At 36.6% G+C, this 17,939-nt stretch overlaps 1 protein-coding gene across 1 annotated transcript in view; it reads right to left on the bottom strand.

Moving 5' to 3' along the window:
• The window catches only part of SDK1 (sidekick cell adhesion molecule 1), a 432,196-nt gene that overhangs the window by 211,348 nt on the left and 202,909 nt on the right, over positions 1-17,939 (bottom strand). Inside the window, exon 5 of the mRNA XM_067306719.1 lies at positions 9,323-9,456. Within this exon, the coding sequence (XP_067162820.1) occupies positions 9,323-9,456 (134 nt within the window). The remainder of the gene's footprint in view (positions 1-9,322; positions 9,457-17,939) is intronic.

Below are 17,939 nucleotides of genomic sequence, written 5' to 3'. Positions count from 1 at the left end.
AACTTTGTAAGGACATGAAACAAAGAGAAGGATTTCAAATTATCTACTTACATGGCATAACAGAAGGACTCAAAAGTTCAAAAGGTAATATTAAAGGCGAAAAAATTGGTATGTGACACTGCAGTAACCTCCAGCTGTTTGAGTAAGCAGCTGGCGGAGGAATGTCAAACAGCTTGTTCTCCCTGCCGGGAGTCAGACTACAAGAGTCTTCACGAAAAAACAAAACAACCCCTGTCTCCCCACAACACACACACAAATGCCTTTGAAACAAGTCTTTAAAAATTTCCAGAGGGGGGGGAAAAAAAGTGCTATTTATCTTGGGCATAAATGGTAACAAAGAAATTCACAGTTCTAGAGAAGATCAGTCAGTCCTATCATCCCTGGAAGTGGTCAGCATTGGATATTGCTTAGCTTAAATAAAACTTCAGTGTTTTATGATTTCTGTTACTGTTATCATATTATTACTACCTATTTACTAGATATGAATTTTTGTAGAATCACCGATACACAGCAAAAAGCTTTCCAAAGATCCCAAAGTACTTCTTAAACTTAAGAGGTCTGGGCAGGAACTGTTCTCTCCTGCCAAGAACTGAAACAATTCGGGAGCACAAAGCATTTACCAGGGACAGCAGGATATTAGTTCCATTCCTGAACTGCAATGAAATAGTGAAAAGAAACTTCAGAGACATTTTTTCATGATAGAACGCAATTAAGCTGGGCTTGGACTATACTATTAATTTTATCACCTTTGCCCAGGCAAGCCGACTCAGTCCTGAGTGACCAAGATCATCTTTTCATGTCTGATCAAAATAGCGTTTATTTTAGTAGCTTCCTTTCATCTTATTCCACAGTAAAGTACTAGCACAAGACTGACTAGGAAGGAACACACTAATCAAAACTTTCATTTTCTTTGTAAACTGTGAAATGTTATAAAAAAGAATGTAGGTGAATCGGAGAAAAAAAGTTTGTCTGTTGAACTAGCAAAACTTGCCTGCCTTCAGACAGTTTTCTGGCATTGCTCTTGGGTTGGTCTTTCAACAAATCATCACAGTTTGTTCAAAATGGCATTTTGCTGGATGGCATGGATAATTGATGTATGTCACATTTTATAAAATGATTGCAAGGTAAATTCAATTTTCTCTTTTCCTTATTTGCGTCCTCTAAGAATCTCTCATCTGCACATATCAATTACAGGGCAGTGACAGAGATAGGAGACAAATCTCTCCGCTGAATGTAATAGCAAAAGCGATTAGAGATTGGGAGAGATTAATTGCATGTGTCAGATATAAATAAAAGGTTCAGGAGACAACCCTTGGTTTTGCGACTGTGTGTGGATTCCAGAACTCTTACAGACACACAAACCTATAAACAGACAAGCGAAACGTGAAACTACGATAAAATAGTGAGGTAGATTTTAAGACCCTCAGCATTTTCCGTTTTGTCAGAGCAGTGTGCATAATGGATGCACGCTTGCCAAGGGAACACACGCTCAACCGGTGTGCATCTTCCTAGCTTCCCCATAAACAACAGGATTGTATTAGCTGCATTTAGGAGAAAAAGGAATGAACTGCTCCTTCTTTTATACAATTTTATTTCCTTATTTTCACCGGCAGCTGAAGAGGAAAGAAACAGGTCTAACTTAAAAACAGAAGAAAACTTGCTCTGCACTTAAATCTCTTCTGTACATTTGTTGATGCGACACTTTAAGAACATGCATATCACAAAAAACAAGTGTCAGATATTCAAATGTTTTATGCTGATTTTGGCAGTTTAAGTTTTCTTCAACAATAAGACTGAAAAAAATATTACAGGAAGTTTACTTTATTATCTTTCCATTGCAAAAAGACATCATCTTCTTTTAGGACTGATATATTTAAACTATTATAATGAATCTGAGAAAAGTCAACCAGAAGTCAAGTCCTACTAGCAGGAGAGAAACTCGTTGCCTGGGACGGGGCAGTGCAGCAGATGCAGAAACACACTGAATCTGTGTGGTGAGAAATACTGTCAAAAATAGTGCGAAGAGGAAGAGGAAGAGACCTCAGACAAACAAATCTGTCTGCTATTTATCAGAAAAGGCACTGACAGAATATTTGGGTAGAGCCAAAGAAAAGCTCAAACTCCCACAGAAATGTCTTCATTAATATTTATTATCACTGCAGTTTAGCTATATATGCTCTTAACCAGTTTTCCCTCTGTATCACTTGTGCTAAAAACGAGGAACATTTTCCTTTAAGGAAAGGCAGAGCATTATGGCAAAGTTCTGGTTGAATCTAAAAAAAAAAAAAAAAAAGAAGAAAAGAAAAAAACTTTGGAGTCTAAGGCTGTCGTTAAGTCCTGAACTTAATCTTATTTCTTTTTAATATATATAATATGATTCTACACTGCAGTACAGTATGCCTTTCTCAGTAAACCATTGAGAATATCAGTCTTCACTAAAATCCCTAGCTCTGAATGATTAAAGACTAACTTAATAATTGTTTCAACATTGCAGAGACAGTCCTTTACCATTAATTCAATTGAGTCCTTTTTGTTATAACTATAATTGTTATAAGTAGTTGACTTTATAAATATATAGCCCCAAATCATACTTAAGTTGTATTCAACCTATTCTCAAAACAGTAAGAACCAAAAATCGTTGTTTAAAGATTTATGCCCTTTTGTATTAGAGAAAAATGGAGCACACAGCTTCTGTACAGAGCATCAAGCAAGACTGTATTTTCGCAGGGCATTAAAAACAGCCAATGTTATCATCACCGTACAGTTTCAGGTCCAAGCACTTCTGCGGCCTTCTTCAAACGCACTTTTTGGATGACCAAGGAACATTAAGCGAGCATCAGACCACAAGGCACTCATTTCCTCATGAAACCACACAGCACATGACCACTGCGACACCCTTCCTGCAACTTCTCCTTGGCAAAGGGAAAGCAAAGCTTGTGCAGAAAATGGCAAAGGAACGGATTAAAACCAGTAGATGTGGTGGAGGGCTGAGCTGGGCTTCCCTGGACTTTCCCTGGTATTTGATCAGGACCCACAGCATAGAAAAGTACGATCAGAGCACAGAAACGCAATTTCATTTCATCCCATGTTCCTGTCTTTTTCCAGCAAAAAAAGTGTCATCGAAGCATTAGTTTCATCTCAACAGCACTGATCCACAGAGGCTAAGTGAAGCCACTTCCCTTGACATGGGCTAAAAGCAGCTTGACAAGTTTATAGAAGTTGTGTGAATTTGACCTCAGAACAGAAATATCTATTCTCTAGGGGGTCCAGCCTATTCCTTTTTTCTGCATACACCTGAAAGCTGGAACTAGCTATGAAAAATTCATACAGCAATATGTTTCAAACAGACCCATGAAGGATCCTCAACATCTGCTGACTTGAGCAGACCTTGATGGTTAATATGAGAAATTATGTTTGAGAAATGCTTTCTTCCAGAAAGGCAAATGTCTGCTCAGAATCTGCTGAGGACTTATCTTCTGAACAAACCTGACAGAAGGGTGTCAAAAATAATATTGTGTCAAGTACAAAGACAGGTAAAATGGCACTTTTGCACTCTCTCTCCTAACAGCGTAAAAAACATTTTATTTTTATGGACACTGAAAGCAACCTAAACATCTTGTGCTATCATGAGAACCTTTCTTTAAAGAGGAAAAACAAACAAACATAAGTCTTTGAGGGAAAAGTCAGTACCCTGCTATTCTGAAATTGAACTCGTTCCTTCTGTAAATTTTATATTTTGATAAATTAAATTGAAAAAACAAGATAGGCTTCAACTAGAGACAATCAGCGTCTATTTAGCCTCATGTAGGTGACTACCATTACAGACTAAAATGTCTCCTTGTTGCAAGTAGAGGCTGGACAGAACAACCTGACACCCTCGTACTTTAAATTAATTGCAGTGCAACCAAGCCAGGAGTTTAATTTTTAGTCCTCAACAGTCTGTCTAATTTTTTTTAAAAAACATTCCCAGTGCTCAAGGGAAAAATTTATCTTCGTTAAATGATAATTGGCTTTATTATCTTTGACTCTTCAGAAATGCTGGCTGGCAAGGTTTTTAAAATTTTCATCAATCTTGGTTTTTGTTTTTACAAAGCCTGCATGAGAAAAAGACGTCAGTCTGCAGAACACTCCATATCTCCTGATATTATGAATAGGTCTTGAGACTATCTAATTTACTAATAAATCTATTGAAGCGACATGCATCTCAATATTTCACAGCTTAACGAGAAGGTCCAGAAGCAAGGCCCTGAATTGCAGTTCCACATGATTAGCGCTACAAAAGCAACTGAAGCAGGAGTATCTAAGCTGTCAGAACAGCTTACACATACCTACCTTTTGCAAACTTGCCATTTAAATCATTCACTGGGGGACACAACTTTTTCCATAAAATACTTCAAATAAGAGCTAAAACAGCAGTGCATACTGTTAAAGCTTCTACAACTGGGCTAGTGGTGCTCCCACCTATAGCTTTGCATTGAAGTTAATAACAGAAAAATCTCAGCAGCGCTTTTTGGGACTTCTCAAGTGGACCCACAGTTTTACCTTGTTGTCATGTCATAAAGTAGCAAGGACACGATGTGTACACTGCCGTGAATACCTCAGCCAGTTCTTTACAGTAATAGAAAGCTCCCTATGAATCTGGTTATTTATATTTTTTTATACCTCTTAAATTCCTTACTTATATACTAGAATCCCTATAGTTTCATCAAGAATCTCAAAAAAAAAAAAAAAAAAAAAAACAGAAAGCCCTCCCCGCCCCCCCCCCCCGAACCACTGGCATGTGTAAGTAGCACAGACTGCAGAAAAATACCATTTACCATTCTTCTTACTTTCTTATGTTCCATATTGCAACTGAAAGAGGCTTGGGGCAAAGTTTCACAGAAATTTAGCTGGTATAAGGAGTATGGCCCTGAAGGAAATATCAGAGTTTTATGATGGCCTTACTTTAATGAACAGTTTCATCTTTAATTGTCCTGCCAACACTGGTAAGATCAAAAGCATGTCATTTTATCCCCCTGACAAACCAAAGTCTTTAGGAAGACTGTCTGTGCTGAAGAGTATGTCCGACTGCAGGAGAACAGCCAAGAAAAAAAAAGCCTAAAGAATTAAGGCCCACTTTAAGACATTGTCACCAAACCTATTGCTGGATAGACAGGAATAGAAAAGAATGATAACGATTTAACTTTTTTATTATAAAATAATATTTAAATCTAAAAATGAATAAGCTTGCTGCAGCTCAGTGATATATTAACTCTCACACCTCTCTAGTCGAGTCTGGAATTATAGTCAGTCTACCCATGGAGTTAATCGCAAGATCTTCCAGAATACAGTAGTTGTGGATTTTCAACAAGGAGTAAGTGATGTAATGGCAAATAGAGTTTTATTACTATTCCTGTTACTAAACTTTTGACCTTCAGTCTTTTCTAGCCAAAATTCTGTTTAATTTACATCAAAGCTGAGACACATGGTTAAAAAAAAAAGGCAAAATTTTAGTCTAATATACAGTTCAACTGGTTTTAAGACATTTTAAGTTCAGTACTAATTGATGAGATCTCACTTTAATTTCAGATGTGGCATATTCCCAGCATGTTGCCTGTCGGATCAAATTTAATTCATTGGAGGTTATGTTAGACAATAAAAATATGAAACCTTATCAGGTCAGAGAGATCTGAAGTTTTAGCTCATCTTGACTACCACATTTTCGGTTATTTCTATAACCACTTCTTCTCTATAAGTATTAGCTATGGCATTTGTCACTGTAGAATCTAAACTCATAAATCTCTCCTCTGTCACCTCAGGGATGATCTAATCCTCTTGAAATCAGTGGAAACATCCATTTGGAGGAGATGTTCACTGTTTTCAAGGACAGTTGCATTGGGCCTTATGCTATAAACTTAACTATTTTGGAAACTTGGACTTTCAAATTAAGACGCATGATTTTTAGAGGACAGGCATGCAGAACACCAGTGTTTACCAAGCTAGGAACTCAGCCGTTAAGGAAAAACAATACTGCTTGAGTACTTGGGCTGTATTTGAATCTTCCCAGGTGGTGACCATACCTGTTGGCTAATACAGCTTTACTGCAAAGCTTACTGAAGGAATGAAGTAGCATACAATAATGCATCTGGGGTACATACCTGAAAACACTAAGATGCCCTAAAGCTCTGTTCATTTTCATTAAACCCTGACATTCTCACGCCTTCATTTTCAATGTCTGACCAACCTCAGAATGTGAACAAAAGCGAGCCCAGACATAGCAGAAACAACAGTGACCGGCTAGAAGGATTTCTTCTGAAGGTGTTCTCCACCTTCTACGCACTGTACTTGTAATCTGGGAGCAATGGGTGGATCGAAGGCTTTACGCTTCTTGGGAATCAAAGAGCTATGGGCTGTACTGACACAAAGAAGTGTCTTTAATTACCTTTAATACACAGGGCCCTAGTATAGAATTCCCTGCTACTGCGGCTTGGAGACTTGATTTTTGAAACACGTTCTACATAGGACCATCCTCAAGTGTTCTTATTCAACGTGTGTCAAATACAGCCATTAATCGGAGGACAGTTTAGCACATTTTCCAGAAATCGCTCAAACTTTCTGTTTAGTTCCAGCCACAATTCAACATGTTGACTTTAATTTGCAGGATAAGGCCCTATAGCTCATATTCTGCTTACCTCACGGACCATACCTTTCTCCTGGTACCAGTCTTGTATTTGGGACCAGAACAGGCACTGAATCTTAGGGCATTCTCAGCTGTCAGGCTTTGACTCCGCAAATCTGCTTTTCCTAAAGGCCGGGGAGAATCTAATTCTGATGTCCTTCAAGGAATAATAGGTTGTGCATCCCTCTAACAGTGTGTTCAAGGTGGATGACTGCCATGGGAATCATGCATAGTTTTTTTCTTCTGTCCTTGATAAAAGTGGCAATATGTGTGCCAAGTCATGCAGCTAGATTGTACTCAATAATTAATATATATTGCACTCACACAGAGATTTGATATACCATTTTACTTGTGACACTGTTTATTAGAATCTGACTTATTTTATCTTAATTAATCTGTTCTACTAAATTTGGGTTTTATTGGTTTTGATTATTTTATACATGTCCTAAAGGAAACAGACTCGTGTCATCACATTTAACACCTGATACAAATCAGACCGTGACAATTCAACGTAATATCTTCCAGACCTGGAAGCACCTTTAAGAATGATGTTTCCAGCCACTTGCTGGAGTTCATTATTACTCCTCCAAAACACATCATTTTTCTGCAACCATCCCCTGCAAACTGCTTCAGGACCATATTTTTGCTATTTACTGTTATTGGACCCAGCAGGTTTATTCACTTCTATCTAACGTATCACATATGTTTCTTCTCCTCAGATCAAAGTTCAGAATGACCATCTCAATTTCATCTGCTTTACAGATACTGCAATGTCTTATTGCCAAGTGCCTTTCTTCGACATACACATAGTATTAATAATCATAGCTATCATGCAGGCAATTTAAAACCTCATTGGCTAATATCCATCCTAACAAGCAAATCCATATCTGGCTTTCCATCCTGCCTCATTCTTCATTTTTTTTTATCCATTTAATCATTTCTATTTTTCACACTCTAGATAGACTTTGCATTCATGATAGCAAGTCCGCATACATTTAAAAGTTTTCTTTTCCATATGCCCCTATTACCTTCTGTTCTGCATAGCACTTGTTATGCATGCATGATCACAGACTTTTTCTGGCATTAATTAAGATATGAAATTATGGTGGGAAGTATATTATTGGGTACATAATACAAACAATACAAACCTGCTTTATAAATGAAATTACTGAAATGTTAGCAAACCTATTCATACACCCTCAGAAATAATAATGTTTACAATCTACATGCCACAATATGGCCAAAACTCACAAATGGATTTGGAATATTTTCCCTTCAGAAAGATAAACAAAAAAACCCTGAAAAGTTCCTCTCGTTGCCTGCTTCAGGTGTTTATGAACATACCTGCAAGAAAACACAGGCTTGTCTCTTCTGCTGCCTGTTGCACCACACTGATCCTGCCCTAAGTGACTTCTCACACAATGTACCCCACATTCCACTAACGGAGCTTCCACAGGTTGTTTAAGAATAGCTTTCTTTGATATCTGATTAGAAATTTTATCAGAAAATCATGTTTTGTCAAAAATGAAATGTTTCAGAGGAACATCTTGCTTTTGATGAACTTCTGATAAACATATTCCCATATTAAGCATATATGATAAGCATATTCCCAACACAGATTTGCTAGATTCCCTGCCTAGAAACCCAGATTCCCAAGTTTTGCTATTCCAAGGATTCTAGCCATGTTGCCTCTCTCAAACCTAATGATGATTTTCAAGATCAAAAGGCCTTGGGCATCTCATCATGCTGATTGCTCCGGAGCCGAGAATCTTGCATCTTCTAGGAATCAAAACCATTAGAGCAGCCTCTCAGCAACGCTGCCAGTGTCACAGACAATTTATACAATCATCTCTTTCTTATCTCTATGGTCAGACACGTAAGAGTCTCCACACTGGCTCAACAGACTAACATAATCCCTGCCTCACTGCTACATTAAAAGCAGCTTTATCGAAATGGCCTTAGAAAAGGAGTCAAACCATTTTATATGTTTAGAATACTGATTTATCATACACACACATTTGCTGAATACTTTACGACAGCTTACATATGCACATTTTTGCTGAATAATCATGTCAATATATTTAGCATGCAGTCAACTTTCTGACCCCATTGTTCTGATGCTTCTTGTTTTCCTTTGCTGTAAAATCTACTCATGGAATGCCTCTGTAATGTTAAGTGTTAACACAGTTTTTGCAATGTAAAATAATAAGAAATAATAATGAAATGCATGTTCCCTGGGACTCTGTGATAACTGCAGGTAAAAATAATGTCACAGACTGGGAATAGACTCATTAATAAAATTGCACTCAAAAGAGTGACTTGTTTACTTATGCACAATGCAAAACAATGTATTATAAAACCCTGCATTAAAAAGAAATTATGATCATGACTTCACAACAAACCTCTAGGGATACCATTCATCTACCTGAATTGCACTAAATAAACCATCAAACAGCTTTAAGGCTGATTTGTCAAGGTGCTATTGCACCCTTAGGTCCCTTTGATTGCACAAGGAGTTTAGTGTACTCCAAAATAACAAGGAAGAGTTGACCTCCTCTAAACATCCATCCTTTGCTAGCAAGGCTCTTTTTAAAGGGCAGACTTTTGTGAATACCTTCTGTGACCTCAGTACCACAGTGCATTTTCAGGGATTTGGATACTCACTTGCTACATTGAGATGAATAAATGGACTTGTCTTGTTCTCACCATTCTTTTCATTGACAGCCTGGACATAGTAGCCTCCTGCATCTGTTGCAGATGTTGCAAGGATCACCAGCTGATTCTCCAGTGTTATGGCTCTATTTAGGAAAGTAAAAGATTGTGTTAAAACCAGAAGAATGGTATTCACTTAGCAAGAGACTTGACAGAATTGTACAATTTTCATCAGTCATCTAGATCGAGGTGCTTGGGTATCCAAAACAGCCTTCCAGCTTCAAACACATTCACAAAAAATATTTAAGATCTTTGACAGTTCTGGGACTTTTCTCTGTTTAGATTGTGTAGGATTTCTATGGTGACACATAGAAAGCTACAAGATATGAAATAAAAAAAAATTTTAATGGCAATAAGAAGTTTTACAGGGAATGGCAAATGACACCGACCTATAGCCTGCAAACTGCATAGTTATGGGTTGATGATCCTGACAAACACCCGTTTTACTGAATGCTAACCTATTAAAGTCTGGAGCTCAGGGAATAACACCTAATTCAGTGAAAAAATCAAAGGCAACAGAACCTTAGAAGGTAAACTTTCTGTATTTATGGCATCAGTAATTATCTCAACATCACAGACAACGAACATAGACAAGTAAGAGCCTAATTAATACACGCGTATGAGGAGCTATGTGTTGATAGGGAGGGAAGAGTAAAATTATTTACTCTAAAGCAGGTAGGAAAGCACAGTCCCACAGTTAGTGCTGGCGTAGTACTGAGGGAGTCAATAAATGTCATTGTTTAATACAAGCTTACTCTTGCTTAGGGCTGCTACTTAACACGTCTCCACAAACTTCCTTGTAGGCTAGTGTTATCCATTTGCACTTTGCATTTTACACGTATTGGACAGTCTTTTCTTGACAATATAGATAAAGGTTTAAGTCTAGAGGCAACATGTAAAAGTTTCAGGGCTTAACCGAACATGAAACAAGAAGCTCAAAAACCACACGAGAATAAAATGAGAACACGTGAAGTTCCGTAGAAAGCCTGTGGAGCAAATAGCTGACACTAATGCTGATTGGGACAGGCACAAACTTGGTGATCTGAATGCAAGACTTGGAGTAAGAAACTCCTACCTTTGCTGACATTACTTGATGAGAAGCCCCACTGAGTTCAGCTGTGCTATTGCTCATATCCTTGAGCATGAGGTTGAAGCACAACATGTAAAATTATTATACAGGACGAAACAAGTTCGTACATCAATAGTCCTCAAAAAGAGTTGGGCGCTAAGTCAAAGTATTCATACACTCGTCAGTCAACAAGGAACACTCCTGCATGCCCTCCTCCTGTTTTGGCATGGTGTGGTTATGTTAATAATTCACAACTATTTTGCTTTTGAAAAACATTTAAAGCAGTAGAGAAAAAACACATTCCTCCTGTAGCACACTACTTTTTATACGTAAGATGTGGCATACAAAATGACAGTGAGAAGATAACAGCCTCTACTTGAACAGCACTCAAACGCATTTGATTTACTCATATCACTTTGATTTTCTAATGCAGACACAAAGAACACTGAACTTTGATAAAGCTATTAGTAGCTACCAATAAATAAAAATCTCCTGAAAAACATACAAGGCCAGATTTTCAGCTCTGATAATGGTACGAGTCTGTTGAAGCCAGTCATTGTACACCAGCTGCAGATCTTGTTTATTTTATCTCAACTGACAGTTTTTATTAAAACCTATAAGGAATATGCCAGTATGAAATTTTCTTCCTTATTGAATGAACCTGTACTAGCTTAACCGACTTAGAAAATTAATCAAAGAAAATGTGTGGTAGATTTACAGAGTGTGTGTATATAAAATGTAATTAATATGACATTTGATAAAGCAAATAAAGGTAAAATTCCAAAGAGGCGCTAATAATTGAACATTAAAAGACAATGACTTTTACATTTGTTTCTTCTGTAGTTCTAAGGAAAGCAGCATTAGAAAGATTCTTTGAAAATACTAAAATGTATTTCAGACTGCTCTGATGCCAGCTGCAGCTGTACCCAAAAGTTTTAAGGGTGATCTTTTAATACTAATGAAATGCACGCTGCTACTATCTGTATTAAATTGGCTAGAAACTCTGAGAATGAAACCATTGGACTCATTACGCTACTGAAGAGCAAAGGACATTTAAAAATGTATTTATTAAGACTATTTAAAATTAAGATTTTATTGAATTATAATATGTAAAAATATTCATTGGAATGTGAGTAAAATAAGGTTTATGGGTGAAATGTAATGAACTTTCAAAGACTATATGAACGTAAGTGTGTATATCTGAACTGAAAGAGATCATTGCAATATATGGCTAAGCATTACATATACCACGCTCAAATTAGCATGAAAAGTTTAAGATTCATTTGAAGGAAAATAACAAAAAGAGTTACAAGACATAAGAAAAAAATTACTGAAGACAATTCTTTTGGATTATCAACTACATAGTCAAATTGATGTTAAATTAAGCACCAAAACTGAGTTACTGAGCTACTTTTCAGAATTCTGAGAAAAATTCAATGTTTTAATTTCAGTTACTAAAGATAGGTATAGAGTGAAACACTTGAGATTGGAGGCTGCAGACTCTGGGAGTTATTTAGATCAAGTAAGAGCTAAAATGGCCATGTGCATCAGGAATATGAATTATTCATGTTTTGAGGACTCATTAATTCCAATGTTTCTAAGCCTTTTCCAGATTCACTGCCCAGCCTTTATCGGGGTTACAGCCACTTTTTGCACAACAGCTGCACAGACTGCCCTCAAATTGGCTTAACATATTTTCCTGGTTTTATTGTTTGTTTTCATTGTCTGTTATAACTTTTAAATTATGACAGCATCACACTAATGTTCTAAGGAAAATCTGATTCCCGGCTGTTCAGTTTACTAGCATATTTGAGGAAGACAACTGCAGCAGATGGAGTTGATCTGTCAGTAATTCATACTCAGTATAGAATTTATGAAAAACATAAATATTGCTATTTTAAAGTAATAATGCGCTTAACTCAATCAACATTTTCAAGACTGGGGCAAGCAGCAAGTTCAGTAAGCGGACTGATTCTTCAGGGTTCCTTAAGCATAAGGAAAGGGTCATTTTAAATCATACATTTTAATAGAAGAACTTAAAAAGCATCTCCAGAGTTCAGTGGAAGCCTGTAGAGAACAGCAGCCAATATACAAATAGCAATGTACGCACCTGCAAGTGGTAAAGCAGCCATTATGGTGGGTTCAGTATCATGATATTATACCAGTATTTCAATGGTATCTTTAACACAAAGAGTAGCCACAGACTAGAACAGATCGATCTGAAGGCGAAGGGAAGCCAGGCCTTTGACACTAACAGCTACGGCTATGACAGCCTAAAGAATATGGTCGGACAGGATGGGAAACAAAGCAATGATGGAGATAAAAGAACTGGATACATAAAAGCACTTCAGTATCTGAAAATGTAGACAGGTACCTAATGAGCTTTTCATGACTTCCATTTATTTCAGGCAGAACTAAGCACTGAGGTACGTTCTGGGATTTTTTAATTGCAGCCTTCTGTATTGTCAGTTGTGCAAGTACTTTAAACAAATCTCATGCAAATGTTTTCTCTAAGGTTGACCTAAAGCCTATGGAAATTCTTGGGAAGACATTATGTTAACATCAGTGGAACATGGATCCAGCCTTTAGAAATAAATAAAAGATTTTCCAAAAGTGGGTATCATCATTAAGGCATTTATGATAATATTTTTGCAGTTAAATAAACTTTTCCAGCTCTGGAAATCGGATCATTTATTAAAATACTGCAAATGCACTCTGCAGTATCTTAAATAGGTGGATTTCATAAGAAATGCCATTATTAACAGAAAATACCAAAATCTACTCTATAGTATAAGTGGATAACTCTTAAAAGTTAGATATTTCTTAGGTTATTAGTTATCAGATTACACAATAAACAGATAATACTAGCTTACAAATGCATCACTGTAATAAAACGAAAACCACAGAATAACCTGATTGAGCCTCCTCTTAAAAGATAGCCATCTGTTCATGAACCAGTGTGCAACACTGCAACAAAAAGGCCTTCACAAAGCCTCTTTTCCAATGTTACCTCCAACGAATACAACTATCAAATCCCTCTTTACAAGATAAACTAGAAAATCTCTGTTCTCCTTTAAAAACTTTTATTCACATTACATAGCCAATCTTCCTCCACAAGCCAAATGTTGCACAGTAACAGTGATATTACTAGGAAATAGAGAGATTATGGAGTAATAACAATGTAATTACTGAAGGACTTCCCTTTGGAAAAATATATAGCTATATCATAGTTAAAAATACAGTTATCATAGTAAAAAATACAGCTGTTTAAGTGAAATCCTGATCGTGGGTAGTGAAAGCTTGGCTTAACAGAGTGAGGACTTCATCTTCCATGCATCTTCCAGTTCTGATTGGAAATTATTAATCAAAGTTTTATTTAAATACATATCTTCTGCTAACAGTCCACATTTTTCAGGACTCCTAGAGCAAAGCGTTAGTATATCTGCTAGAGTACAATATGTTCATAGCAACAGAGCGCTAGGCACTGTGACTGGATGTCAGTCGTATAAAATTTGTATTAATAGATAGCTGATTTGCAGTAATAATATACCTGAAATCTGAATCATGCTTTCTATTTACACAGCTGATGAATATTACGTAAAACTACACAAATCAATGCATTGATTTTACAAACAACACTAGTTAATACTACTGTTTCTCTATGCCAAGGCATAACACATGATTCCAGAAAATGACTGGAATTTCTAGTCATGAGAGCAAAGCAAATTTAAAGAAAAACAAGAAGAAAAAGCTCTAATTGCCAGGCACAGGTGGAATACTATCAGACAGGGGAAGCAGACGAGCTATCGACAGGGGAAGCAGACGAGCTATCGACACATTTACGTAAAGCTGACTGCTTGATTTTGGCAGATACATTTCCAGGAGGAAATAAGAGAGCTGGGTAGAGTTTCATTTTTCAGGTTTGGCTTCCCTACTTTTAGCTGTGGCTTTGCAGCCTGCGAGATCTTGGTTTAGCAAGGCTATTGACATTATTTCTCATGTTTCTTCAAGAAAGCATTATGTAAAACATGTTCTAGACAAAATAAGTGTAAGATTGCTGCAAAAGTGGATGGAAAACCATACTTAAAGAATGATCCGTGGCCCACTACCAGCCTGGAAGGCAACAGCAGGTAGAAATCTGCAGGAGCTCTCTTTGATCTGGCACTATTTAATATTTTTGTTGGCATTTGTTGACTGAATATAGATTTCACTTACTAAATCTACTGTTAATGTCACAAACGCTCTGAAACACAGGATTAAAATTCAAACCGATCAAGACCTATTCAAGACATACTCTGTAATATTGAGTTTTGCAATTCAATGAAAACAAGTTGAAAACATTATATTTGAGATGGAATAATTGACTCCAACAATACAAGACGGAGAATAACGGTGTTGGCAGAAGTCTTAGGAATCAATAGCATCATGATTTTACGAAAAAACACAAACACGGTGTGCAAACAGAAATATGACATACATGAGAAGATTAAGAAAATCTTCATTTGGAAACAGAAAAGTCCTAACAAATGGCTCCATATATGTATATGGCTGCTGCAAAGAAGTACCTCAGATTTAAGCAGAGTTGTCAACTATTGAATCTTGTTATAAAAACAACAGCAGTCCACCATTGGAAAAGCTTACTTTTATTTTGTGGAGTTAGAAGTTCCCAAAATACACACTCAGATGCACATATCCCAAATATATATTTAAAATTATTCTCATATTGAGCAATTACGGTTCTTGAGACAATGCTACTAAGCCAGGGGCAAGTGATGTGACATAATTATTATCCAAAAACTCCACTCCTTTGTTTTTTTATTATTATTAATTTTAAACAACAAAGGCTTAGTCCAGCTGATACCAGTACTTGTCACGCCTGTGCTCAGGTGTTATCTGACCGAGCCGTGCTGATGAATGTTTGCCTGGACGTGCTACTCTAGCAACAGCAGTCCTCAAACGAAAAGAAAGATCCAGACTTTGAAGATAAAATAAAAATCTCAGTCAACAATGGAAACTAAAGATTCAGAATAAAATAAGTTAATTTCCTCAAGTCGCTTCTCCTTCTTATAAAACTGTTACTGCATTCAAAATATTGGTGTGTAAACAGAATATCTGTTTTCTTCTCTCCCCAGTTTATCACATAATCAAGACATTGAACTCCACTTGCAACATCCCTATCTGTTGCTATGGACATAGCTAGCAACCACGGGAAAAAGGAGTAGAAAAAATTTTAAATATAAATGGTTTCTTTAAACAAAATTTTGCAGTTAGAAAGTATCACAGGTTGTTGTTCTACATAGCTGACTGACTTCACTGACAGCAAGCCCAAAGGCTATCTGTACTCATTTGGAATTTCAGAGTCCAATTTTCAGATACAAATAGACATGAATATGGCTCTGCTTTACGATATTTTTCTAGAATTCATTATTAAAGTTTCTTGCCTTTTTTTTTTTTTACACTGACTTTCTCCTCTTCCTTCACTGGGAAAGGAATGCTTGTGGGGTTATGAAATTGCATCTTCACTTCTGATAAAATGTGTCAGCATAAGAGTATGTAATATTATAGTTTGTAGTCAAGTATTAAAGAGCTTCCTGTTGAAGCATATATGCTCATACCATTATTTCACTGAGATATATACTTGAAACAAAAATGAATGCAAGCCACGATGGTGAACTGCACTAAATGTAAAACAAATTAGCAATGGCATGTCCCTGTCACAGGGCGACACACTGGAAAGATAATCGATTATTCAACAGTGACAGAAAGGAAGCTTCAACCTCTTAACATATTTAACAGATAATTTTATACGTGCTATAACTTTGTCTACTTGGACGCTCCCAAAATTTATTTATTCAAGTTCCTCGGTCTGCCTTCAGCACCACTTCTGCCATTTTTATTTGCCTCCCACATCTCCCATTCGAGGCTGTCGCCATCTTCACAGAGGTGTAGCTGAGAGTAAGATTTTGGCATGGCTGTTCTGCAGAAACATCTCTAGTCTCAGCGACTCAAAAATCCACACCACAGCAATCGAAGCATCCACACAGTTTGGAACTAAATCTCCAATTTGAGGAAGGGTCGAAGCAAATCTCTCTTTCCAATAAGTTTGGCCTGTTTTCTCATCTGAGCCAGTTCCTTCTTCTACAGCTATATACATGTACATAAATACATGTAAAACTGATACATTGATACATTGAGTAGGTAGTGTTTTTTGACAAAAATTATCTGGCTACAGTCATGAAACCTACTGGTAGCTGCACATCATTGAAGATGAAATGGTGACATTGTGGAAGACCTAAAGAGAATGTTACTTACAGTTGATGCGCCAATAGCTTCAAATTACTTCTAATTCCTATACTTTCAATTTCTATATTCATCTTACAAAAATTACACCCAAACTTATCCCAATAGTCCTACAAGCCAAAAAAATGCTAACAGAGACAACCTATCTATTCAACACCATTAGGTGACCCAGTATACAAATCTGTTAAAATAAATGGGCAAGTTTCACGGAATGGGAAAATTTGTACTGCCATAACTTATTACACACTTGTTTTATGAAACAGTAGTGGATGTAATGCTCCAAAATTAACATTCATTATTTTTCATACACATTAATTCTCCTTTTAATAGATCCAAATCCTTAAACAAAAGCCAGGGATATGGTAGGACATAAGAAGTGACCCAAGCATCCAACTCCACTGCTGTCATCTGTATGAAGAACAGTAGTACTGGGTAACAATAGAGCAATTTATTCAGACAAGTTTTACTATGAAAGATAATTAAAGATTTAGCAGCCTAGATTAAAACAACGCTATCCATGTATAGTGCTGCAGTTTGCTAAGACGAGCATTGCATTACTGCTGCAAATTGACGGTACAATTTTATTAGACAATGTCTTAGGTTTGTCACCTACATCAAAATAGGGATCCTGTTTTGTTATTTCTACTTGCACACCATTAAGACAAACATTATTGCTACACAGCATGAATTGCGCACAAGCCTTGGGTGAGTTATTCAGCCTTTTGGTCTATTTGTTCTGCCAGGAGAGAAAGAGGATAATACATATAGGTATTTCTTTTTATCCTGAAAATTTAATCCAGAGGCTTAAATAGTTAATATCGCTAGTACTCAAAAGATGTAGAGGATTATGTAAGTGCTAAATTTTAATACTCTTTACTTTTCCCTCTTGCTTTTCAGTTTGACTATCAGACATTTTGTTATGACTTTAGGCAAGGCAACTTCTTGACTTCTCATTTTCAACTGCTTTAACATCTCCTGAATTATACACACTGAGCAGGCGAGTATTGCTTTCCAAACACCAGTCTTATAGGAACTCATGGTATTGTACTACTTCTTTCAGCAGAAACCCCTGTATTTTAATTCTACAAATCTGTACTGAATACAGATGCATTTACTAACAGACGTGTCTACCATAGACTCCATAAAATTCTGGTTCTTTATTGAAAATAATAATATAGGAGAGGAAATTTCAAGTCAATC

The sequence above is a fragment of the Apteryx mantelli genome, chromosome 16, assembly GCF_036417845.1.
Source record: "Apteryx mantelli isolate bAptMan1 chromosome 16, bAptMan1.hap1, whole genome shotgun sequence".
Classification (NCBI taxonomy): domain Eukaryota; kingdom Metazoa; phylum Chordata; class Aves; order Apterygiformes; family Apterygidae; genus Apteryx; species Apteryx mantelli.
This window is presented reverse-complemented; position numbering and strand designations above follow the sequence as displayed.